General features: G+C 36.9%; 1 protein-coding gene across 14 annotated transcripts in view; it reads left to right on the top strand.

Annotated features, from left to right (window-relative positions):
- Positions 1-26787, top strand: part of LOC147836503 (uncharacterized) — a 149560-nt gene that overhangs the window by 2876 nt on the left and 119897 nt on the right. For 8 of the 14 annotated variants that reach the window (XR_015494206.1, XR_015494203.1, XR_015494204.1 and 5 more), the window contains exons 2-3: positions 6955-6990; positions 15833-15909. Coding sequence is in view for 1 of the 14 variants with exons in the window: in XM_087258097.1 (XP_087114223.1) it covers positions 15844-15909 (66 nt within the window). In the remaining 13 variants the exon portion in view is untranslated. The remainder of the gene's footprint in view (positions 1-6954; positions 6991-15832; positions 15910-26787) is intronic. The other 6 variants (XR_015494208.1, XR_015494211.1, XR_015494210.1 and 3 more) reach the window with 1 other exon arrangement.

Genomic DNA, 26787 nt, shown 5'->3' with positions numbered 1-26787 from the left:
ATCATTTTTGATCAATTTTGAAATGTGTATAGCATGTACATGACATATTTCATTCCTCCGCGTACCACTAGAAGAAAGCCTGCGTACCACTAGTGGTACACGTACCATAGTTTGAGAACCACTGGGCTGGATTATATGGCAAAATTTATATCACGATATACTCATGCTTTCCGCTTCATTTATTCTTCCGTGCTGGGGCGCCACACCAAAATTCATCCCGCCACGGCTACATTACAGCTTCTTATTCAAAATATTCAGTCAATTTTAAATAGCAGGATATAATCGCACCAAAAACGTATTAAAAGGTAAGTGAAAAATAACAGCGCAAACTTTTCGTTGACCGTATTAGTGCTGTGCGTACTTCTTAATTTCAGTCGATACGATATAATTCTGATATCGATATGAACAATATTAAAAAAACGCACACAACAGATGTCTGTACCTACAAATGTCTGCAAACTGAAATTGCAGAGTCTTTAATACCTCCAGGCTCTAATAACTTTTCTTTAAACAAAAAAAGTACAAAAAAAATTAATAATCTCTTTTTATTTGTATTTAGCCTTTCTGAGGCCCATTGCTGGCGCGTTGCTATTTTATGAAACCATAATAGATTTTTCAATAGACCAGAACAAAGCCAGTCTATTGTTCAGCGCAGAGCGCGTTAGTTGTGCGCCTCGCTTACATACTGCTTAATACACACAAGATGTAGAGCAATACACAAATATCTTTACATATGAAAAATAATTGAAATATTAAGGATATATATATATAGGATATAATAAGAATATATATAGGATATAAATATAAAGGATTAAATATTAAAAAACATATTATTTTAAGGCCTACATAAATATAAAAACTACTGTCTTCATGCCTTCATCTCGGGAGGCTTTTTCAGTTCATTCATAACAATTTGCTTTCGTATAATGTTATTATTATTAGCAGTATTATTTATTATATCCATATTTCTATTTGTTTTATTAAAAGCAAGCTTAGATTTGCCCATCTGCCAGGTTTTAGACCAAATGGGGCACAGCATGTGTTTTAGGATATAACTCACACTTTGTTATTATTATTCATTTATTCGTTTGCTGAAAAATTAGAACTGAATTTAGAAATAGTTTTGAAACAAATATTTGCGCTTAACAAACAAAATTAATTATTTATAGGCTAATTGATCTCTGTGCGTACAAGGTTTCCCTAGGTTTACACGAGCGAAAGTAAATTCTCACGCTGTAGATGCTCTGTTTAACTGTTTTCTTGCTTGTGAAATGATCAGTTTTTCCACTTCCACTTACTTTACGTCATGTAAATAGCAAATGCACCATGGCGCGACGCAACTGACTATTAAAGGGAATGGGAGATGAGACTGTGATTGGTTTATTCTAAAAACACACCTAAAACTCATTAAGAAAATAAGTTCAACCCTTTTAGACCATGCGCCATTTGCCGATATTAACGTTTTATATTCGAATGTACTTTATAAATTTAAAGAAATAATATATACTGTATTGTCTGATGATTCTTTTTCTTATTGTAATGATAACATTAGTTTTAAAAATAAGTAGTTATCAGCCAATACCAATATGCGTGCCGAATCTGCCGATATACACAATTCATCAATAGTAGGACTGGGACGATAAACAATACTATATTGAATTACTATAAAATTTATGTCAATAACAATGATAAGTTCTGGACTTTTTTAATCTATATTGATCTAAGAGTCAATCACACAGCAGAAATGTGCAACAATGGTAATCTATAAGTTTGTTGATGTTAGAGATGCACAGAATTTTCGGCTACCAAAAATTTATCATCCGAAAATATGTTATGCCATTTAATGGACCCTCTAATTTTTGTGGCTTCAGTCATTGTTTGGCTATAATGTTGAAAATAATTATCGAGATTTTATTTTTTATTTGCTTGTTTATTTTACAGGGATAATACACTTGACATTGTTATACAAAGATAACCGATGTTGTGTACATAGGGCATATAGGATAAAGCTAATTTGCAGCCCTCGTCCCTGGTTAGGCTTTACATAAAAAAATAAATAAATAAATAAAATAAAAAAAACAGTCAAGAATAAAACACAATTCAGCAAACATGTACAATATTTACAGAGCCATAAACATAAGATGCAAGTCAATATGAATAAAGAGAAATGTAAATGGGACCAACCTGAAAGAATTATGCTTAATGCTCACATTGCTGTAAAGATTTCAACCATTCTTTCAGCTTTACAGAAAAAACTCGGAGTTCTGATTGTAACTTTAAATGAACAGGCATGGCATTCCATTTACTGAAAGGATACTGCCCCTCTAGTCTTCGCCCCATCACTACTGAATTTATTTATTAACTCACAAACTACTTTAGGAGCAAGACCAAGTATACACTTAAACATGTTTTTTAAAAACGAAAACTTTAAAAAAAAATATCAAAACTTAACACATTATATTTTTTGAGAATTTGACAATGGTGCCATCTTTTTGGTTTCTGATCCATTAATTTTAATGGACTTTTGCAGCCTTTTTAATGGACTTAACTTTTGCAGCCCTACTCAATAGTGACTATTTGTATTGTTAATTATAACTACAAAAGTTGTAATAAAATGTGAACATGAGATTAATTCATTAGATTATTAAATAATGAATACAATTTAGAAATATTGTCTTGTCAAATAACTGTAAAAGCTTAAAAAATAATAATAATATTAATAATAATAATAATAATATAACGAAAGGGTGTACAGGACATGTAAATTTACATGTGGATGAACGATTAAATACAAATGCATGTTTTTAGTTATAATAATGTTGTTTAAAAGCATCCTAATAAAAGTGACAAAACTGCAAAATAAAATAAAAATAAAACTGAATATATACTTTGAAAATATTCAACATATTTAAATTATTAATAAATACCACAATAGTATACTGTCTATATATTTAAAATCAAAATAACTTCACGTCTGATACTTTTATGGGGCTTATTTAACATTTTACTAGCCATTCACTTTCAAGATATGTGAAGCAGCAGCTTGGACATTCTTCAAAACATCTCCTTTTGTGTCTAGTATAGCTTTGGAACGGCTTAAGGGTGAGTAAATGGTGCCAGAATTTCTTTTATTTTGTCCGATCAATTTAAGTGATGCCAGAGCTGAAGTTGAGCTCTTTCTCTCCTTCTCATTAGGCAGTGTGAATGAACTTGTGTCTGCTTGTGTCTTCTGTAGTGCTGCCAGCATCTGTGATTGGTCATGGCCGTGATCTCTGACGCACTGCGTGATGCTGTCCTCATCTCCTCCTGATCACCGCATCACGCCGGCGTCTGTCTCATCACAGGCTTTAAAGATGCTGCTGCACCAAACACTTTCTCATGATGACACAAGAAACACATCTGAGAATGACTGCATGCTTATTTAGGCTTTAATGCTAATGCACTTTACCCTCCCCCCAACTCAAGCTGATCAAATCAAGGGATAATGAAATGAAATGAAAATTCTGTCATCATTAACTCATCCTCCACGTCTTCCGAACCTGTTTGAGTTTCTTTCTTTCTGTTGAACACAAAAGAAGATACTTTGAAGAATGCTGGAAATCGGCAGCCATTGGATTTAATAGTTTTTTTGTTCCTATTATGGTATGGCTGCTAGTTTTCAGCATTCTTCCGAATATCTTATTTAGTGTTCATAAAACCCTCTTCCATCTTTATTCAAGCATGTCACGCTTACTCGGTTTTAGAAAACTGTCAAGTGTTTGACGTCACTTTAGTCACTGTCGTGCTACTTTTCTGCCTTGTTTTTGTGAGCACTTCTATGTTTGTGTTTGTACGTGTGAATGTGAGGGCGTCCGAATCTCATTTGTGGGTGACGTCTCTCACACTTCATTTTGTTCAGAGGGATAAAAGTCAAATCGCAGTTGTATGACATGAAGGGGAAACTTCTGTTTAGTTGAAAGTGTCTGTAATTCTGTTCTGTGTAATCCTTTAAAGCTTTAGAAATGATGCCGTTTGTGTGGTGAACAGGCTGACATCCACCTTAGCTCTTCTTAATGTGTTCATAAAATCTAAATATACTTAATTTTGTACAGTTGAGTGCACAACATTATTAAAGTAGCTCCGTTTGATTGTGTGCATGAACAATATTTCTCTCTCCAAAAGTTATGAGTAGGCCCAGACAAATCAGCTGATTTTTGAGCTCATCATTCGATCTTAAGTGAATGTATCAATATTCAGTTTTAATATTAATTTCAGGATTATTCTTGAATAATATGCTAATGTTTAGATTATTTACAGTACCATTTGTACAGTAACATCCCCTGTCTTTTAGGGTGCTTCACACTAGCACTTTTAGTCCGCACCAGGGTTCGTTTGACATCATAATACGGTACGTTTAGCTAGTGTGAACGTGTCTTCTGAACCGTTACGGAGTCTGCCGGAAATAGGTGGTCTGAGATACGGTTCGTGCGATCTCGGTTCACTTCTGATGTGAATTGTTAGAAAGAAACCTCCACTAGCCACTTTGGCTGGTTGAAAATCATTTTTAAATTGTAGTTTTGTATTTGTATTGTAATTGTATTTTTAAAAAGCAGGGTTCGACAATAAGCATGGTCCAATATTCGTGCAAATGTGATATTAGAATCGAGAAGCAGCACGACTGACAAAAATAACTATGTTCGCGCAAGTAAACTAATGGTGAATACAGAATGAGAGCATCATTACTCGCGCTAACGGTTGATGTGATGCGCGCGACTGTTAAAAAGTGTGTGCACGCTCGTGTTTACTTGTGCAAAGCAACCGTGCCTTGAGGAAGCGCAACACGTGCGATTGGTTCCCTTTGAAATAGACTGGACAATAGTGATGATCGTGCACCCACAGTCCTGCTGCTTTCAAGAGCTCAAGATTAAAAAAAAATACACATATTGTTTTGTAAGCAGCAGCGGTCACTGCGTTCATTTAAATTATTCTTAGAAGAGATAATAAACAGGCCTAACATTAACCGCGTGCACGGTATGTTTCCCCTGCTTTCTTTTGCTTACAGTTATTTTTGTTAATATGGTTTAATTATCATTTTTTACAATAACATTGCTTTAATGGGAGATTACTAGCCAGAACAGATTACTAGCGGGGCTTCCAGCTAACTCTATCAAGCCTCTTCAGCTTCTCCAGAACGCAGCAGCATGAGTGGTCTTTAATGAATCTGCCCAGTTGGTGGAATAAACTCCCTAACTGCATCAGAACGGCAGAGTCACTCGCTGTTTTCAAGAAACGACTAAAAACTCAACTATTTAGTCTCCACTTCACTTCCTAATCTGCAATTGCCTCTCTGGATATACCACTAACTGTACTCAAAAAAAACATTTGTCCTCATTTGTAAGTCACTTTGGATAAAAGCGTCTGCAAAATGACTAAATGTAAATGCATATTTTAGATACTGTACATGAGAATAATAATTTTTAAAATGTAATGTATTTTTAAGTAAAGTTTTGTTGAATTAAAAAGTGCACCTATAAAGCTATAATTCCCTTGTTTTTACACATTAAAAAATTGTGGCTAAAAAATACTTATTTGGTTTGGTCAGAGATAAATTTGGTAAATCCTTATATTTTGAGCCCTGAAAATTCGTGAAATAAAAACTGATTGGATTGTGACACAACCCATTTGCTCTTGCACACTGAGCAAGCTAATAAACAATACACACAATAAGTTAAATAAATGAGAAGGCATGTGGACAACACAATATCTAAAAGAAGTCGTTTAGCATGTCAAAGTCAAATTTTTGCAAAATATATTTTCCCAACAAGAAAAGTGTGGCTAGTGAAAATGGCCAGTGGCTAGTAATCTACTAGCCACAGTGGCTGGTGATCAAAAATGTTCATGTCAAGCCCTGATGCTAACCATGGCGTGACTTCTAGACACGCTAAAGGAAGTTAGAAGTTGCATGAGTGTTTAAACGAGATAAAAGCGAGAAAATGTTAATACCTATCTGAGAAAATTGTGTAGTGAGGGGTTTTACGTCTATAATAATTGACTACTTCCCGGATTTCACCTATTGCGGGTTATTTTTGGAACATAACTCCCTGTTTGCTACTAGACTGTAAACAAATCTTACTGCCTTAAATTGTTTAGATGAATCAAATGAAGTTTTCTTGTCATCTCAGACTCAAGTTAAATCTTAAATAACTAAAACTTTTTAGTTGGAACCTGATTATTTATTCATTCATTCCTTTTTCTTCGGCTAAGTCCCTTTTTTGATCAGGGGTTGCCACAGCAGAGTGATCTGCCAACTTATCCAGCATGTTTTACTCAGCGGATGCCCTTCCAGCTGCAACCCATTCCTGGGAAACACCCATACACACTCATTCTCTCACACTCATACGCTACCGCCAATTTAGCTTGTTCGATTCATCTATAGCTCATGTCTTTTGGACTGTACACCCAGAGGAAACCCAAACCAACACTGGGAGAATTCTACACAGAAATACCAACCGATCCAGACTCGAACCAGCGACCTTCTTGCTGTAAGGCAACAGTGCTAACCACTATTGCCTAGAACCTAATTAACTTATTATTAAGTAAAAGTAACAACTCCCGTGATTGACGAGGAACCACTGTAATTCAAATAATTGTAGTTAAGAAAATATGTCTCTTATTTTAATTTAGTTTAATCTTATTTGAACAACTACAACTAAAAACTCATATCCTGAATTTTATTACCTCAAATGAACAGAAAATTCTGCACAATAAAACTCTCTCAGTGATACTAAAATTACACCGGCTTCCTATTCAATGCTATTGTATGTCTTCAAGAGAATTATTAATTTAACAGATGAGTCATATAAACTGATTCCATTGAACACAGTTTTTCAAAGCTTAACAGTTTAATCACTTATTGATTAAAATTACAGGAAAAGATTATTATTTTCTCATCGTTTCCTTCTTTGTCTTTCACAGAAAAAGAAAGTTAATCGGATCTGGGGTGACATGAGGGTGAGTAAATAATGACAGAAGTTTCTTTCTTTGTAGTCAATCCTTTTAAGTCTTCATAATAAGCAGGCTGGTCATAAACAGAGAGTTATGTGTTTATGAATGAGAGTTTAACCCCCCTTGAAGCATCTGTTGCAATCCACACCTTCAGGGAGGAAATGTTTTTACGACCCTAACCGTTAGATTAACTCGCGCACACGCTTTCTGTTTGCCGACCTATTCAGCACAAACTCTTGACGTGACACCACTGTTATTATACTTACTGTACAATAAATGAGTTAATAAGTCACCAGGGTTGTGTTTAAAGTGTGAATCGGTTAAATATCCTGTAGGCATTATGGTTAAGCAGTGTCATATGACTTACTGCTTTTGGACTTCATCCCAGTATGAAGAAGGCGTTTTGTCAGTTTGTCAATGGAGTGTGTGTTTTATTACAACCCTCCTAAAATTGCGTTAACAATTCCTCACATTGCGATAACGGCTGATAAAGTGATGCGTTTCATGTGTTGTGACACAATATCGCCATAAAATGGGTTTAATTAAATTATGAGGTTGACAAATGTTACGATTGTTCTTACCCAATTGCATTTCATAATGTTTAGCTTGTAGAGCTTATGAAATTGTACCATGGTAGCACTGCGGAAAACACTAAACAGGGTGTTTTATGGTTTTATATTCATCTATTTGTTTGCTACTGGACTGTAAACAAATCTTACTGCCTTAAATTGTTTAGATGAATCAAATGAAGTTTTCTTTGCATCTCAGACTCAAGTTAAACCTTAAATAACTAAAACTATTTAGTTGGAACCTGATTATTCATGCATTCATTTGTTTTCCTTCGGCTTAGTCCCTTTTTTCATCAGGGGTCGCCACAGCAGAGTGATCTGCCAACTTATCCAGTATGTTTTATTCTACTCCAGCTGCTACCCATTGCTGGGAAACACCCATACACACTCATTCTCTCACACTCATACACTATGGCCAATTTAGCTTATTCAATTCACCTATAGCGCATGTCTTTGGACTGTGCACCCAGAGGAAACCCAAACCAACACAAAGAGAACTCTACACAGAAATACCAACTGACCCAGACTCGAACCAGTGACCTTCTTGCTGTAAGGCAACAGTGCTAACCACTACCGCCTAGAAGCTAATTAACTTATTAATTAGTAAAAGTAACATTAAAACATTTGTTGTCATGACTTTTCGTCATTTTTTCATTACATTGCAGTGTAGACTATCAAAGTGTGTGTTTTTAAAGTTGTGGTACGTACTGGTGGTAAGTAATTAGTATTAAACGTGTTTGTGATCATATGGACATCACTTTAAAGGACAAAGACATGCTATATCATTATTCATTGAAGAGATTGGAATACTAGATTATATCTTAATAGTACAGTGGAAAAATTGTTCACAAAAAGTATCTGTTTTCAAGCCAATCTGTTTTCAAGCCAAATCTGCCCACTCTGTCTATCATGGCCTCCTAACAATGCCCAGACCATAATTGGCTTCATCACTTGGTCTCCACCAATCAGCTGGTGTGTGGTGTGCAGTCTGGTGCAATATGGCTGCCGTCACTTCATCTAGGTCAGGGGTTTTCAAAGTGTGAGGCGCGCCTCCCCTGGGGGGCGCCAGAGCATGTCAGGGGAGGCGCGGGAAAAAATATTATATAATAAAAATATAATTATTAAGTTTAATTATTATATGTATTTTTTATAATTTTTAAACGTTTTAATTAAACAAAGCTAAAAAAAATTATTCAAAAATAAGAAAACCTTTTTTACCCAGAAGGCCATAGCTGTGAATTCGCTTCTGTTTGGCAAGCCCGCCAATACAGGTATATGCCTGTTAATACAATGGATTGGTTTCTGAGACCCCCCGATTCAAAGCCTTCAAGTTCAGGGCTTAAACACAAAAGACGACGATATGATGATCAGTATTTGAGTTTAGGATTTACGTGGACAGGACCAGCTGATGAACCTCGACCTTTATGTGTGGTTTGTCAAGATATTTTGGCTAATGACAGCATGAGACCTGCTAAACTTCGGCGAGACCTTGAAACCAAGCATGATGAGGTAGCAGGAAAACCTCCAGAATTTTTTGTGTGTGTGTGCGCGCCTTTGTGCGTGCGTGCGTGTTTTGGAGGAGGGGGCGCCAATGGATAAGTTGTGTTAAAAGGGAGGCCCACTGTCTTAGACTTTGAAAAACCCTGATCTAGGTGGACACTGCACACTGGTGGTGGATGGGGAGATTCCCCTCTATGTGTAAAGTGCTTGGAGTGACCAGAAAAGCGCTATATAAATGTAAGGAATTATTATTAGTATTATTGCCTAATTACCCTAACTTGCCTAATTAATACTTTAAGGGCCCTATCATACACCCGGTGCAATGTGGCACAAGGCTAGTTTTAGCTCGGCGCAAGAGTCGTTTTGACGTTTTGCGCCACGCTGTTTCAATAGCAAATGCATTTGCGCTCATATGTGCGCCCATAGGCGTTCTGGTCTAAAAAAGCAGCCGTGTTTTGGCGCGTTGCTATTTTGAGAAACTATAATAGTCTGTTCTTTAGACCAGAACAAACCCGGTCTAAAGTCCGGCGGAGAGTGTGCCTCGCTTAAACACTTAATACACTCAAGATGTAGAGCAATAGGCAAATATCTTTACATTTGAAAAAGAATTCAAATATTAAGGATATATATAGGATTTAATAAGAATATATATAGGATATAAATATAAAGGATTCAAATATTACAAAACATATTATTTTCTAGCCTACTTGAATTTAAAAACCACTGCCTTCATGCCTTCTTCATCTTGGGAGGCCTTTTCAGTTCATTCAATTGGCTTTCATATAATGTTATTATTATTAGCAGTATTATTTATTATATCCATATTTATATTTGTTTTATTAAAAACAAGCTTAGATATGTTCACCTGTCAGGTTTTAGACCATATGGGGCACAGCATGTGTTTTAGGATATAACTCAGGTTTTTGACCACACTTAGTTATTATTGTTTATTTATTCGTTTGCTTGAAATTCGAAGTGCATTTCGAAATAGTTTTGAAACTAATTTTTGCGCTTAACAAACAAAGTTAATTATTTATAGGCTAATTGATGTCTGTGCGTACAAGGTTTCCATATTCATGCTGTAGATGCTGTTTAACTGTTTTCTTGCTAGTGAAATGCTCAGTTTTTCCACTTACACTTACTTTACGTCATGTAAATAGCAAATGCACCATGGCATGACGCACCTGGCTCTTAAAGGGAATGGGAGATGAGACTCTGATTGGTTTATTCTCAAAAAACACCTATAACTCATTAAGAAAATAAACTCAACCCTTTTAGACCATGCACTACGACGCAAATCGGATTTTCCCATCCTTATATTAGCAAATATGGATTCTGACACGCTCTGAATGCGTTTGCGCCCTGCGCTTTCTGTTTTGCGCATAGACTGTCAAAATAGAGCCCTATATGTTACTTTAAGCTGAATGCTAGTATCTTAAAAGATATCTAGTAAAATATTATTTACTGTCATCATGGCAAAGATAAAAGAAATCAGTTATTAGAAATGAGTTATTAAAACTATAATGTTTAGAAATGTGTTAAATTAAACAGAAATTGTGGAAAACATATACAGGAGGGCTAATAATTCTGACTTCAACTGTATATATAGAGTAGTATGAACAGTTATGAAATATAGAGAAAAGGTCTTGTTTACTTCTGCTCTCAGCATTGAAATGGGATCTCTTCTCTTCGCCTTTTTTCAGTACAAAGAACATCAAAAGCGCACAAAAGCTTTTTCGAGGGAGTTTTCCCGCCAAAACCCAGCTGGCCTGGTATCCAGTGTCTGTGGTTACCGTGGTAACGGTGCCACGTGAATGAGGAGGCCGTTTAGTGTGTTCGGTTACAGTGCCACACACTCTGAGGGTGTTAGTCAGTGCCACATGGACTCTTCTCTGTGTTTGTGTGTGTGTGTGTGTGTGTGTGTGTGTGTGTGTGTGTGTGTGTCATGCTGAGGTAATGAAGTTTGGCAGATCCCCAGGAGCCCTCACCACCTCTCTGTGCTCCTTGAGTTACATGTTCCTTCTCAAACTTCAAACAACATCTTCACAATGGGGTTGGAATTATAAAAGTCCTTTAATAGACGCTGGCAGTCAGTGAATGTACTGTAAAATAATAGCTGATGGTCGTCATGGTGCTACTCCACCACTAGAGGCCCCTGTGATGTTAGTTAGGAGGAGTGTGTTGTGTTGCCTTGATACAGTAACAAAAAAACGGCACTCACACAGGTAGAACTCCAGCTATGATGGTATACTCAGCTGACATAACATTTAAATCTATTTGTCTGTCTGTCTGTCTGTCTGTCTGTCTGTCTGTCTGTCTGTCTGTCTGTCTATCTATCTATCTATCTATCTATCTATCTATCTATCTATCTACCTGTCTGTCTGTCTGTCTGTCTGTCTACATTTCTTGTCTGATTGTCTATCTTGTTTGTCTGTCTGTCTATTTAGTCTGTCTGTCTGTTTGTCTGCTTATCTGTCTGTCTGTCCTTCTGTGTATATATCTGTCTGTCTGTCTGCTTATCTGTCTGTCTGTCCTTCTGTGTATATATCTATCTGTCTGTCTGTCTGTCTATCTTGTCTACCTGTCTGTCTGTCTTTTCTGTCTGCTTGTCTGTCTGTTTGTTCATCTGTGTATATGTCTGTCTGTCTGTCTTTCCTGTTTGTCTATCTGTCTGTCTAACTGTCTGTCTAACTGTCTGTCTGTCTGTCTATCTTTCCTGTTTGTCTATCTGTTTATCTTGTCTGTCTGTCTGTCTGTCTTTCCTGTCTGCTTGTCTGTCTGTCTGTCTGTGTGTGTATATATCTATCTGTCTGTCTTGTCTGTCTGTGTGTCTGTCTGTCTGTCTGTCTGTCTGTCTATCTATCTTTCCTGTTTGTCTGTCTGTTGATCTTGTCTGTCTTTCTGTCTGTCTGTGTATATGTCTATCTATCTGTCTGTCTGTCTGTCTGTCTGTCTTTTCTGTCTGCTTGTCTGTCTGTCTGTCCGTCTGTGTATATGTCTGTCTGTCTGTCTGTCTTTCCTGTTTATCTGTCTGTTGATCTTGTCTCTCTGTTTGTCTATCTTTCCTGTTTGTCTGTCTGTTGATCTTGTCTGTCTGTCTGTCTGTCTATCTCTCTGTATTGTCTGTCTGTCTATCTTTCCTGTTTGTCTGTCTGTCTGTCTGTCTGTATATCTAGCTATATTGTCTGTCTGTCTGTCTGTCTGTCTGTCTGTCTGTCTGTATATCTAGCTATATTGTCTGTCTGTCTGTCTGTCTGTCTGTCTATCTTTCCTGTCTACTTGTCTGTCCGCCTGTCTGTCTGTTTGTCCGTCTGTCTGTCTGTCTGTCCGTCCGTCCGTCCGTCCATCCATCCATCCGTCCGTCCGTCTGTCTGTGTGTCTGTCTACATTTCTTGTCTGATTGTCTATCTTGTTTGTCTGTCTGTCTATTTAGTCTGTCTGTCTGTTTAAGGTTTGTCTATTTGTCTGTTAAATAGTCTGTCTGTCCGTCTGTTCAATTTATCTATAGTTCCATCCATCCATACATCCATTGTTCTATCCTCACTCTCTCTACTGTTTGTTCTATTGATCTACTATTCACTCATTCCCGCTATTGTTTTATTCATGTGGTATGTCTGCATTTTATGTGTCATTCTGTATTTTTTCGATCTGTCTATCTATTGTCCTCTGTTCTGCATATTGTTCAATCTGTCATTATTTTGTTTTATCGGTCTGTCCATATGTTTTAGCTCTCCGCTTTTATCACCATACTGTCTATTGTTCATCCAGCATCATTCTTTGTTATGGAATTCTTTCAGTCTTTCATTTTATATAAGAAATTATTGCTCTGTCTGTCCATCCAGTTTGCATATTGCTTTGGCTATACATATGTTCTTTCTTTCTTTCTTTCTTTCTTTCTTTCTTTCTTTCATCATTTTTTGTTCGTTTACTTTTTCTTTCCTTCATTTGTTCCAGTAAATCCCTTCATTCATTCATCCATCCATCCATCCATCCGCTAAATCATTCTATTGTTTTTCTATTCATCCATCCATCCATCCATCCATTCATCCAACTATTCATCCATCCATGATTAGATAATTTTTAGTTTTTCCATCCATCATTTTTTGTTCATTTACCCTTTCTTCCCTTTATTTGTTCCAGTAATTCCATCCATCAATTCATCCATCCATCAATCCATCCATCCATCCATCCATCCATCCATTCATTCATTCATTCATCCATCCATCCATCCATCCATCCATCCATCCATCCATCTATTCATTCATTCATTCATTCATTCATTCATTCATTCATTCATTTATCCATCCATCCATCCATTGATCCATCCATCATCCATTCATCCATTCATCCATCCATCCATCCATCCATCCATCCTTCGATCCATCCATCCATCCATCCATTCATTCATTCATTCATTCATTTATCCAACCATCCATCCATTGATCCATCCATCCATTCCTTCAACCATCCATCCATCCATCTATCCAGTCATCCATCCATCCATCTTCCCATCATTGTTGCAGTTGTTTCTGCTGTTTATTCTTTTATCAGTCCATTCTTTTGCCCATTCATTCATAGGTTTATCATCATATTATCAGTTATTATGCCATTATTTCAATCTTTTATGTAATCTCTGTTCAATGAATGAATCCATTCTTTCTTTGTACTATTCTATCCACCAATGTATTGTTCTGAGTTTTTATTATTTGTTAGTTCTACCTGTCATTATTTCAATACTTTCTGATGTCTTAGTTTTTTATGTTTCTTTCCTATAAAAAGTAAAAAATCTGACCTGTATGTTTTTGTACGGCCGAGACTAAAAAACTTTTTCATAGTTGGCTCATTTGTAGATGCTTCTGGAACAAGTGTTACAGAGAGAGTGTATGTGTGAGAGAGCAATGGCGTATCACATGAGGTTCCTCCCCTCAGAAAGCACTCATTGACCTTTTGTTCTGTGCTACTCTGCTGTGAGAGAAGGGGAAGCGCGCGAAACGGCAGCCAATCGTGTGGCGGCGCGGCAGCTGGCAGTGAATACTACAATGGCGTACAGTTCTGACAAAGGGAGGGCCTGTTCCCGCACTATGCAAAAACACTGGCAGACTTCCAAGCACATTCCTCAGAGAAAGACTCCTTCAGAGAAAGCGAAGCGCGGGGTTAGAATGAGAAAGTGTGCCGGCTGCATTGTCCTGCGTGTTCTTTATGTCCCTTTCCGTTTGAAAGCTACGCTGAGTGTTTCGTCAGAAGCAGTTTACCACACATCTTGTCTGACGATTACTTCTTGCAATGCTGTTGCATATAAAGAACCAGTCTAAAAAGCAGAACTCTGTGTGTTGCAGAATTCCAGAAAGAAGTGTTTAGACTAGGGATGAGAGTTAGAAACTCAGTCTGCCAGCATGGGCCTCTCGCTCACTGTGTAGTAAATCCAGTTGTGAGACGCTATGAATGGGGTTGCAGCTTAGGCTGTATCTCCAAAGCCAATCGGCTTTTGCAAACAGAAGCACACTGCGGTACCGTTGGCACAGTCAACAGTCAACGTGTCACATTTCCGTGGAAGAACTCGAGTAGCCCTTACGTTTACCCAGAAAAGCCCACCTCCCCCTTCTCACATTACGAATGCAAGTTTAAAGATGCCTTTACACCATCTGCACGATCCCACCCGTGTATAACTGATAGCTCCGTCATTTCTCCACTACGCTCTCGCTGTGTGCTTTGTATGTGTGAACTCCCAGGTGTGTCTTTCATAGACCCTCCTCTTCCAAATAACTAACGTCACTACCCTTTAAAAAAATGACAGAACTAAAAATTGTACATCTGACATACCATTTGAATTTTTCTCTTCTTTGTTTTTTACAAAGTACTGCAACGTGGCTGAGACATTTGATCTGTCTAACAGTTGTCATTACTGTGGCCCACAGAGACACCCGTATAAGGGCTTTGTGGTTCGAATGGCGGTGCTGTGATGAAAAGTAAAGAGAACATCTGGATGGAGATGGAGATTTAGAGAGAATATGTATGTGCATACAAAAAATTAGAGACCACTTAAAAAACTATGTATGTTTACAATATACTGTATTAATTGAAACACATATTTTGATTTATTTAGATTTGTACATTTATTACGTTTATTTAGATTTATTCTGTGCATTTTAATATTTCTCACTTTAAGCTAGAATTGTAGTAATTAAGAGCAGTACAATTAGAGAAATGCAATTAGTTAAATAACAAAAACAATTGGATATTTTCAAACTTGTATATATTTTTTCATTGATGTGTTTCATTGGATTAGTTAATAAATCTCTGGTGACGCAGTGGCGCAGTAGGTAGTGCTGTCGCCTCACAGCAAGAAGGTCGCTAGTTCGAGCCTCGGCTGGGTCAGTTGGCGTTTCTGTGTGGAGTTTGCATGTTCTCCCTGCATTGGCATGGGTTTCCTCCGGGTGCTCCGATTTCCCCCACAGTCCAAAGACATGCAGTACAGGTGGATTGGGTAAGCTAAATTGTCTGTAGTGTGTGAGTGTGTGTGGATGTTTCCCAGAGATGGGTTGCTGCTGTAAGGGCATCCACTGCGTAAAACGTGATGGATAAGTTGAATGAATGAATGAATGAATGAATGAATGAATGAATGAATGAATAAATAAATTTCTACTTAATAAAATACCCCTGATTTTCAATATTAACAAATGGAAACATATCAACATTTGTTATTGTTGAGCAAATGTCATTTTCTAAGAAATAAAATATTAAAAAGAGGGATATAAACACAACACGTCTCTTTTCAAAAGGATCCGGCACCATGGTGACGCAGTGGGTAGCACGATCGCCTCGCAGCAAGAAGGTCGCTGGTTCGAGCCTTGGCTGGGTAAGTTGGCATTTCTGTGTGGAGTTTGCATGTTCTTCCCGTGATCGCTTGGGTTTCCTCCGGGTGCTCCGGTTTCCACCACATTCCAAGGGCATTCACTATTGCTCAATTGGGTAGACTTAATTGTCCGTAGTGTGTGAATGAGAGTGTATGGGTGTTTCCCAGTGATGGGTTGTAACTGGAAGGGCATCCGCTGCGTGAAACATATGCTGGATAAGTTGGCAGCTTGTTCCTCTTTGGCGATCCTAGATTAATAAAGGGACTAAGCCGAAAAGAAAATGAATGAATGAATGAATGAATAAATTAGGATTCAAATTCCAGCAATTTTGAGGTGAAATTAAATTAATTGTTGAGTGCGGTTTCCCCGGCCACCGAATTTATAGCCTCGTATTAACATGTCTTCGTAGAATGTGTATAAACATGTCCACCAGACAGGATTTTCAAAGAAACTGGGATTAAAAGATCTGTTTCAACTCTCTGTGATCAGCTGCACTTCAAGGATGAGTTTTACATGTTTAAAACAGTACATGTTTGTAATAGGCGGTGCGGTAGGTAGTGCTGTCGCCTCACAGAAAGAGGGTTGCTGGTTCGAGCCTTGGCTGGGTTAGTTGGCATTTCTCTATGGACTTTGCATGTTCTCCCTGTATTGGCGTAGGTTTCCTCAGGGTGCTTCGGTTTCCCCCACAGTCCAAAGACATGCGCTATAGGTGAATTGGGTAAGCTAAATTGTCAGTAGTGTATGTGTGTAAATGAGAATGTATGGATTTTTCCCAGTACTGGGTTGCAGCTGGAAGGGCATCCGCTTTGTAAAACATATGCTGGATAAGTTAGTGGTTCATTCCACTGTGGTGTCCCCAGATTAATAAAGGCACTAAGCTGAAAATAAAATGAATGAATGAATGTTTGTAATAAAGAACAGAGAGTAAATCCACTGTGATTAATAACTGCAACACCACAGCAGCAGTGTCGTGTCAGTACAACTTTTGGAAAACGCTTCGACAAGACTCCCTGTTTGTGGACATTAAATCAGGTTTATTTCGTACAGTAGCTTAATGGAAAATGATACAACACTGTATATCAGGGGTCACCAAACTTGTTCCTAGAGGGCCGGTGTCTTGCAGATTTTACCTCCAACTCTAATCGAACACACTTGAACAAGCTAATCAAGGTCTTATAGGTATACTTGAAACACCCAGGAAGGTGTGTTGAGGCAAGTTGGAGCTAAACCCTGCAGGGACTCCGGTCCTCCAGGACCGAGATTGGTAATCCCTGCTTTATGTATTAACTTGTATCCTGTCAAATTTCCTGCATTTAAACGCGTAAAGTCAAAAGTGTGTGTGTGTGTGTGTGTGTGTGTGTTTGTGTGTTTACTGCAAACTTTGTAACAGCATTTTTGTGTGACTCATCATTTCAGACAGGCTTGAAGAAACTCCACAACAAATACATCAAATAACTTTACTTTGTATTTTGACTGTGTGACTTTGTGATGCAGCTGGAGAAACAAAGATGTGGGATTGGTGGGCAGGGAGAACCAGCTCATTTGCATTTAAAGGCACAGACTACAAAACAGATACAATTGAATTTTACCTTACACATATTCAGCAGGAAATAAAAAAATTATTTGATGGGTGTTTTGAACTGAAACCTTACAGACACATTCTGTAGATGCCAAAGTCTTACATCTTATAAAAGGGGTAAAATTGGGGCCCTTTAAGTTGTCTTTCACTCAGTAACATCAAGCCATGTCTGGAGACCACAAAATTACTTCGAAGCAATCAACCAAGAAACCACCTTGCACATCCTAGCCTAGCAACCAACTATATCACTTTAGCAACCAGCATTTGCAAATAAACTGAGATTAAAAGATCTGTTCCAACTCTCTGTGATCAGCTGAACCTCAAGAGGGAGGGACCATCACGTGGGAACGGTGGGCGGGGAGAACCAGCTCATTTGCATTTATAGGCATAGACTACAAAACAGACAAAATCTCATTTTACTCTAAAAAATCACATAATTAGCAGGATATAATGAATGATCTGATGGGTATTTTGAGCTGGAACGTAACAGACACATTCTGGAGACACCAAAGTCTTATATTACATCTTGTAAAAGTGGTAAAATAGGAGCTCTTTAAGTTGTCTTTTGCTCAGTAGCATCAAGCCATGTCTGGAGACCACAAAATTACTTCAAAGCAATCAACCAAGAAACCACCTTGCACACCCTAGCCTATCAACCAACCAAAACACCTTAGCAACCACGTCACAGTTGGAACAGTGACTCATAACACCATCTTAATAACACTCCATCATAGTGATGGGACGTTTTACGAAGACGAACAGCCCTTATGTTTTCTCTGGAAAACAATATTTGAGTTATTTTTATCGTTTTAGCTGGTACTGTTTGTGGTGCAGAAATCCCACTCTTTACCTTTAGAGAAACCTGGAAAATGTGACTTTCTAAAAGTTGAGACTCATCTGGAAATACTTTGAGCTTTGTGTTACATAAAAAAATCAGATTTTTAAGAACTGTCCTTTTATCAACTATTAAAAGATATTTAAGGATCCAATGTTGGTTCTTATGAAATATCAGCAAAATTCTCTTTACTTGCAATTTGTAATGTTTTGATCATAAATAAGGCAATGCAAATGCTCATACTGTAGTTGTTGGTTTTCCAAAACTTGGCACTAAAGGGGTATATGCACACTGACTTTTAATTTCAGCCAGCCAGCCTCAGGGCTTCCTGTGAATTGTCATCTTATACAATATCGCGGCGCTTAAGATCTGATTTCTTTAAAAAACAATGATCTTCAATGCCTGGATGAGATACGATTTAAAGTGGGTTTCAGACATAACAAGAAGGACTGCATTAAATTAAATTGTTCCACGCTTGTCTTTAAAATATATAAATACATTTTCAAAACAGTTTTACGTCTCTTTTTACACTTTAACAATTAAATGGATGCTTAAGTCTATTTAACGGATTATACCTGAATTACATTACAACATCAATGCTGTAAAAGGAACCTTATAAAATTGAAAATAGTCACATACAGCTTTCTCCGGAAGTTCATCATTGGCTGAAAAGCACTAGCGGTGCATATAACCTATTTTATAGTACTTTGTTGTCTTTGGAGCATCTTTATATTTCGTGTAGACCTGCATTTGCCTCTCGTTATTTACCTTCTGCTGTGTGAATCAGTGGGCGGGGCTAAACAGACAGTGATGCCGAAGCAGGTTTTGATCTTTCTCTGCTGAGTTTAGGCACATCATTACATAATAAAAGCCTCTCCTTTTGGCAGATTGGCTTCAATATATGCTGTTTTTTAGATGAATGAGAAAGTCTTGAGCTCTGAAACTTACAGGATGTTTTGTTAACACAATGGCATGTCAATAGATATCGAAATTTCGGTTTCTCATGACTCCATTTAAAGAGATGTTAGGTGATGTCTTTCTCTAGTAAACTCAGTGTCTACTTTACTGAAAAAAAATTATTCATTGAATTTACAATTTTTTTTCTAAGGTAAGTGGTTGCAAACAATTTAAACGGACTGCATTTAAGCAAACAAATTAAATTGAAGATTACAAAATTTATTATTATTTTTTTATTTATGAATTTCATGGCAAATACAGTAAAAAAAGACTGTATAAATGGTATCAACTTAAGCACAAGAAAAAATAAATAAAAAAACTAACATATAAAAAGGTTGACAATAATGTGGCTTAACAAAAAATACAGTTGTACAGTCTGTATCACACAGTACACTCTACTTTAAAGTTAGAAAAGAAAAAGAATCAATTGGCTGGAACAAGGAATTTTCTTTAACTGGTAAGACGAACCTTTAGAAAGGCAATTTTTTCTAACATTAGGTAGAAGAGGACATTACGGGTCCACTGTGTTGGAGTTGGACGTTTCTGATTCTTCAACCTAAGCGATGACACTCCTGGCCTTTATTATTGTTTGGCCTGGAGCACTACATTTGTTTGTTTAAATTCAGCCCATATAAATTGTTTGCAACCACTTACCTTAAAAAAAAGTAAATTTAATCAATCATTTTTTTCAGTGTATGCACTGTGTGTGTTTGCCTAAGTCACATTTGTGTGTGTATTGACGGTCGTGTCGGTCCAGCCTTGTGTGATGGAGCACAGTCAGTGAAGCTTTACTGAGACCACACGAGAGGGGGAGGAAAGACAGTCTATAATCACACCGACACACACTCTTCCCTGCGTCGCTGAAAGAATGGAAAAGCTGCCGCTCACAGGCTGTCCCACGCAAACACGTACGCCACACGCATGCACGCTTTCACACAGGAATTTAAAGCAAAGGCAGTGAAAACTTTATGGGCGGTTGAAAGGCTTTGTACAGCCTCATCCTCTGCATATGTTACCACAATGTACACAGAGTGGTTTCCGTCATGAATCATGAGATTTGGTTTCATTTTGATCTCCGAAAAGATCTGGCAACCTTATTAAAGTATTTCAGATCGTCAGGAAAGTTTTTTGTCTTTCTAGCACTCGACCTCAACACGGCTCTTCATGTCAGAGCTCAATGGAAAAATGAGGTTTCTTTGTTCTTTTATTAAGTTCTAAGTAAAGAACTAAAGAAAAGCTCATGATCGTCCATATGCTGATTAATTTACCAATATCAGTCACTTTTACAATATTAGCATCAGAAAATTATTGTGCCGATTGTCAGTCCGAATTTCTGCCAACATCTGTGGGAATAAACAGTGTTGGGGAAAGTACTTTAGAAAGTAATGCATTACAATATTGAGTTGCTCCCTAAAAAAGGAACTAGCAGCATTACTTAGTTACTTTTTATGGTAGTAATGAGTAACGTTACTTCTGAGATACTTTTACATTGCTTTTTCTGACCTGGCTGAGGTTTGATCTCTTTCAGAAATTGAATTCTTTTTTTTTATTTTTTTATTTTTATTTTTTTACTGATGAGCTCTGCAATTAACAACACACTGTTTAACCTTCATTTACCTTAAAAAAAATTAAGATAGTGTTCTAATTCTTCGGAGAACTTCCTGACTGCAGAGTTTAAAGTTTAAAGCAATGTGTTTGGTTACTTTTGTACTATTTGGCTGATTAATAGGTTAAACCACTGTCCATTCTCTTTTCTTTTTCTTTGATGTGTTCAGAATAATTTAAATGTTACCATCTTAGAAATGTAAGGATCTGCCATATGTGTTTCTGTCTGTTCCTGCATTCTCTCATTGCGTGAAGGATTCAACGTGACTACGTTCATTTTAATTCAGCAACTTATTTTTTTTTAAAGCAAATTAATCCAACTAAAAAGTAACTCACGTTACATTTTTTTAAAGTAACTCAAATATCATCATTTTTAAAAGTAAAGCGTTACTTTACTTGTTACTTAGAAAAGAAATACACTACCTGACAAAAGTCTTGTCGTTGACCACAGTTGTTAGAGCAACAAATAATAACTTGACTTCTAGTTGATCATTTGGAAAAGTGGCAGAAGGTCGATTTTTCAGATGAATCATCTGTTGAACTGCATCCCAATCATCACAAATACTGCAGAAGACCTATTGGAACCTGCATGGACTCAAGAATCTCACAGAAATCAGTCAAGTTTGGTGGGGGAAAAATCATGGTTTAGGGTTACATTCAGTAAGGAGGCGTGTGAGAGATCTGTAGAGTGGATGGCAACATCAACAGCCTGAGGTATCAAGACATTTGTTCTGCCCATTACATTACAAACCACAGAAGAGGGCAAATTCTTCAGCAGGATAGCGCTCCTTCTCATACTTCAGCCTCCACATCAAAGTTCCTGAAAGCAAAGAAGGTCAAGGTGCTCTAGGATTGGCCAGCCCAGTCACCAGACATGAACAATATTGAGCATGTCAGGGGTAAGATGGAGCCATTGAAGATGAATCCAAAGAATCTTGATGAACTCAGGGAGTCCTGCAAGAACGCTTTCTTTGCCATTCCAGATGACTTTATTACTAAGTGATTTGAATAATTGCAGAGATGTATGGACGCAGTCTTCCAAGCTCATGGGAGTCATACATAATATCAACTCTTTTTCCACTGGTCCATGACTTTATATTCTATATTGTATATTATTTCTGTTAAGTGACAAGCCTTTACTCTAAGCAAAGTCAGACCTTACTGTCCTAATTAAATAATTAATAATCAAGGCGTAATCATATTTTATTTTGGTAAAATAAGCGTAATCTAGAGGCCTTTTCCTTTCATATAAGCCTCTTCTGATAGCAAATGATCAACTAGAAGTCAAGTTATTATTTGTTGTTCCTAAAACCTGGATAGGCGATATGTGATAAGTTTTGTCAGGTAGTGTATTATTACACAACTCGTGTTACTTGTAATGTATTACAAGGGAATAAATAATAGAAACACTGAGAATAAATAATGTACATTTTAAGATAGTGGTTGTGAGTTCGGAGCAAATATTGAGTGAAATAAGTGGTCGTATATCTTACAGGTTTTTTTATTGGTTAGGTGCAATTTTCACAACCAATATGCACTTTTTTTTGCGTAAAACATATGCTGTATAAGTTGGCAGCTCATTCCACTGTGGCGACCCTTGATAAATAAGGGACTAAGCCGAAGGAAAATTAATTAATTAATTCATTTTCTTTTTGGCTTAGTCTTTTTATTAATCAGGGGTCTTCAGAGCGGAATGAACCGCCAACTTATCCAGCATATGTTTTACTTCCAGATGCAACCCATCACTGTGAAACACCCATACACTCATTCACACTTACACTACAGACAATTCAGCTTACTCAATTCACCTATACCATGTCTTTGGACTTGTGGGGGAAACTAGAGAAGGAAACCCATGCAAACACGGGGAGAACATGCAAACTCCACATAGAAATGCCAACTGACCCAGCCAGGGCTCGAACCAGCGACCTTCTTGCTATGAGGCGATCGTCCTACTCACTGCGCCACCCTGAAAGAAAATTAATGAATTTTATTAAATTATGAATAAAATAAAAAGTAATTATTTGAAATAAAAGCATTTATATGAAGCACTTATATTTATACACTTCAGGCTATTTATAACGGTGTAAAAGTATTTTTTTAAAAGTGCTACAAAAGAACATCATTACATTTTAAAAATCAAAATCACAAATTTTAAAAAGTTTTTATTTATTATTTTTTACAACAGCATTTAACACTTAGATCAGAGTAATGCATAATTTCCGAGTAAAAGTATTTTGTTTTCTAAATAATCTACCTTATTTCCACGGAATACTAAAACATATTAGCAAGCGACTGGTAGGACAGTGTTTAATGGTCATTCTGCCCTGACTTTGCACTATGTTCAATGAATGTTATGTACAAAGAACATGATCAACATTGATAATGTCACAGTGACATTGCTGGCTTCAGAAGTTGCTCTGTCAATTGAAAATGAACATTTATGTGTAGAAATCCAAGGAAAAACAGAGAACACCAGGCTGTGTTTGTTCATGATTGCAATAACAACTAGCTTAAAAGCAAGTGTAACATACTAACATTACTGCTGTAATAATACACTCTGCTAATCAACAAGAACAAGTGCATGTCAACCTTATCATGTTGGTTAATTCAGCAGATATCAAACATTAGCCAATGATGCTCTAAAAAGTTTATTTATGTACTGGTATGATTGGGGACATTTAAGATATGCATAATAGCTGAGCGAGTGTTAAAATAAATATAATTTAAGAGCTGGCACAGAGGATCAAAAAAACAAAACAAAAAAAAAAACACCATAAACATGTCATAAAAGGCATCGCACTGTATTTCAAGTCTTCGGAAATCATATGATACCCTCATGTGAGAAACACACTGCAAATTTAACAAATGTATACTGATACACTTTTGTTCCAGTGATCTTTTACACTCAAAGCTAAACTTTTACTTTACTTCAGATTAGTGAGGTATTGAAAACTTTTATCAGTAATTTAAATATTATGGACCATTAGTTTATTTTAAGTTATGAATTTACTAACATGAACTATTAGTTAAATTTATTATGGCATTTATTGTTAAATGTTATTTAAGTTAAATAACGTTAGTGTTATTTCACAGCGCACCAACTAATGTTAATAAGCACAACTTTGGATTTGAATGATGCATTAGTTAATGTGGAACTGTGATGATTAAATGCTTTATAAGATTATTTATATTTAGTTAATGTTAGTAAATACATTAACTATGGTGCTAGTATTTAAAAGCCTATGCGATGGCATGGTACTTAAAGCCTATGCGATGGCATCATTGTGAAGTTTTATGCAAACATAACCTTTTTAGTTTTAAAAGTTATATTAAATTGAATTATCTTAAATAGTTTTTTAAATGTTTAAATCATCATGTTACAATCCTGTTTTCTGATCTAATCAGTCAGCATCAAACCTCTCACAGAGTTACACGGGCAACTGCTAATGGTGACTGTCAAGTGCCAAAGTGTAAGACCTCCTTTGGTCAATCTGTTTTCTCTGTAAAGGGAGTTAAACTGAATGATTTACCTGTTAGCTTAAAATCAGAAAGTAATTAAATATTTTTAGTAGTGCTCTTAAAAAGTGGTTAAAAACAAAACAGCAGTGTTTGCACAAATAGTCTACTGTTCGTTAGTTGGATCATGTCGTCTTTGCTTTTGCTTTTGCTTCAGTAATTTTTTGTTAAGAATTATAATGTTGTGTATATGTTTTTATTATATTTCCATGTTGTCAATTTTTTTAAGCATCCTGTGGACAGGTGTTGAGAATTAGCAAGTTTGCTGAAACACTTAAACAAATGCATTTGGTTATCCAGTGTAATTGTGATGTCCATGTCAAATAAATAAATAAACAAATTTTATATATATATATATATTATTAATATTATGTTATATATATATAATTATTATTAATATATATATATAAACAGTGTAACTCCGCTCACCAAATCGAGTCGAGTTAAAACTTAAGAAGTCACGGTAAAGACTAAAGAGTTGAGTTGACTTAAAGTTTTAAAGCTACCGGCTGCAAAGACGTTTTGAGTTTATTAAGCTTCAGTGGTTGAAGCTAAATTATTAATTTGAAGTTTAATGAAAAGGCTGCTTAAAGTTCAGTATACTTTACGGAATAATTTAGCACAACTTCAACCACTGAAGCTTAATAAACTCAAAATGTCTTTGCGCTCAAATGAAGAAATCTAAATTTAAAATCTCCTCCAATAAATCTTTTACCTAAGACAGTTCCAAACATGCAGTTCAATCGTTTTTATGAGTAAATTCATCTCTGAGCTAGAGCTCCATGATTAATTGAAAAAGATCGCGATCACGATTCGACCCCCTAGACCAGGGGTGTCAAACTCAAAACCTGGAGGGCCGAAGCCCTGCACAGTTTAGTTCCAACCCTGCTCCAACACACTTACCTGTAGGTTTCAAACAAGCCTGAAGGACTCAATTAGTTTGATCAGGTGTGTTTAATTAGGGTTGGAACTAAACTGTGCAGAGCTGCGGCCCTTTTGGAACTGAGTTTGACACCTGTGCCCTAGACGATCTTAATCCAGCTTTTCTACAATTCTGCTTATCATATTTTCAAGTTCAGGAGAGAAAAAAAGGCAGTGTCTTCGCATTGTTTGACATACATTGCTCAGCAACATTGACGCCTCTAAATTCACCTTTATTTGTATCTTTTAAAACCAAATGGTGTTAAAAGAGTCACATACTGTATTTATAAGGTATAATTTACCTAAAAATGTAACTTCTGTCTTCATGTAATGATGTATTTGCGGCCGCGAAATCACACGTGACGTGAGCTGATTGTGGGCTGTTACCACAAAGAGGGCAGGCGCGCTTGTGAGTGAACAGAACTTGCATAAGCTGAGAAAAACAGGTACTGAAGTTGTAAATAACATTCAGTTTGTGGCACAGAGTGATCGTCTGGGAGCCGCACAGAAAGTATGAACCGCACTTAGCAGTCAAAATGAAACCGAAAGCGCACACATCATTTCAAGAGTTCACATTAAGATAATGCTTGATTATTATAGCAGGTTTGGCATGCTGTCCCGGGAGAGAATCCTGAGATCGGAGATACAGTAGATGAGCTCAAGGCTCCCACCTGGTCAATAAGCATTAAGAAGGATACGAGATCAGGTTTAGGGAAGTAGGTGGGCGGGTTACTTGTTGCTTTTGACACACTATTGGTGGGGTTTAGAATAGGAGGAGTGGGGGGGTGAGTCGGTCGGTCAATCAGTCATCCAACAGCGGCCTCAAGTGGATTTACGAAAGAACAGCAGGCACGAATGGCACTCGCAAAAGAAATTTGAGATCTCAAAAAGCGTAAACAGTGGCCTCTGGTGCAAAAACAAAAACTGCAAAAAAAAAGTGCCTTCTGGGAAGTGTTTGGCGCTCTCCAGAAATGTATATAGTGGTACAATTTCAGAATAAGCATGGGTTTTGTATATCAGTGTATTAGATCTGTGAAAACACACTAATAAACAAAACTCTAGAAATAATACAAATTATAACATTGTGACATGTACATTCCAGTTCTTTACTGATCAAAAATAACCTCATTTTGGAGTTCTTTGTATCCTGTAAATCATTTTCATGCTCAAACGTCAACATTAGACCAGATTAGACTAAAGGAAGCTGAAAGTAGCCATTTTTGCCGTTTATCCTTTGAAATATAGAGTACCCTCAGACCAGAATGGGGCGTAATGAAAGTTGTCTAGTGTTCCCGTAACCACAGAGTAATTGAACTCTTCAGATAAGATGGATGGTGGCAGGAGCAGGTCACCGGGTGTATGTTACATGCTGTTGGCTCACACTAAACGTGGAGCCTCTGGGTCTCTCAGTCACTTGTGCATGTGTGTATGAGGACATATTTTCCCACCACACCGGAGCTATTC

The sequence above is a fragment of the Danio rerio genome, chromosome 6 (genome assembly GCF_052040795.2).
Source record: "Danio rerio strain M-AB ecotype USA chromosome 6, GRCz13ab, whole genome shotgun sequence".
Classification (NCBI taxonomy): Eukaryota; Metazoa; Chordata; class Actinopteri; order Cypriniformes; family Danionidae; genus Danio; species Danio rerio.
The sequence above is the reverse complement of the archived record's forward strand: the minus strand, read 5'-3'. Positions and strand labels throughout refer to the sequence as shown.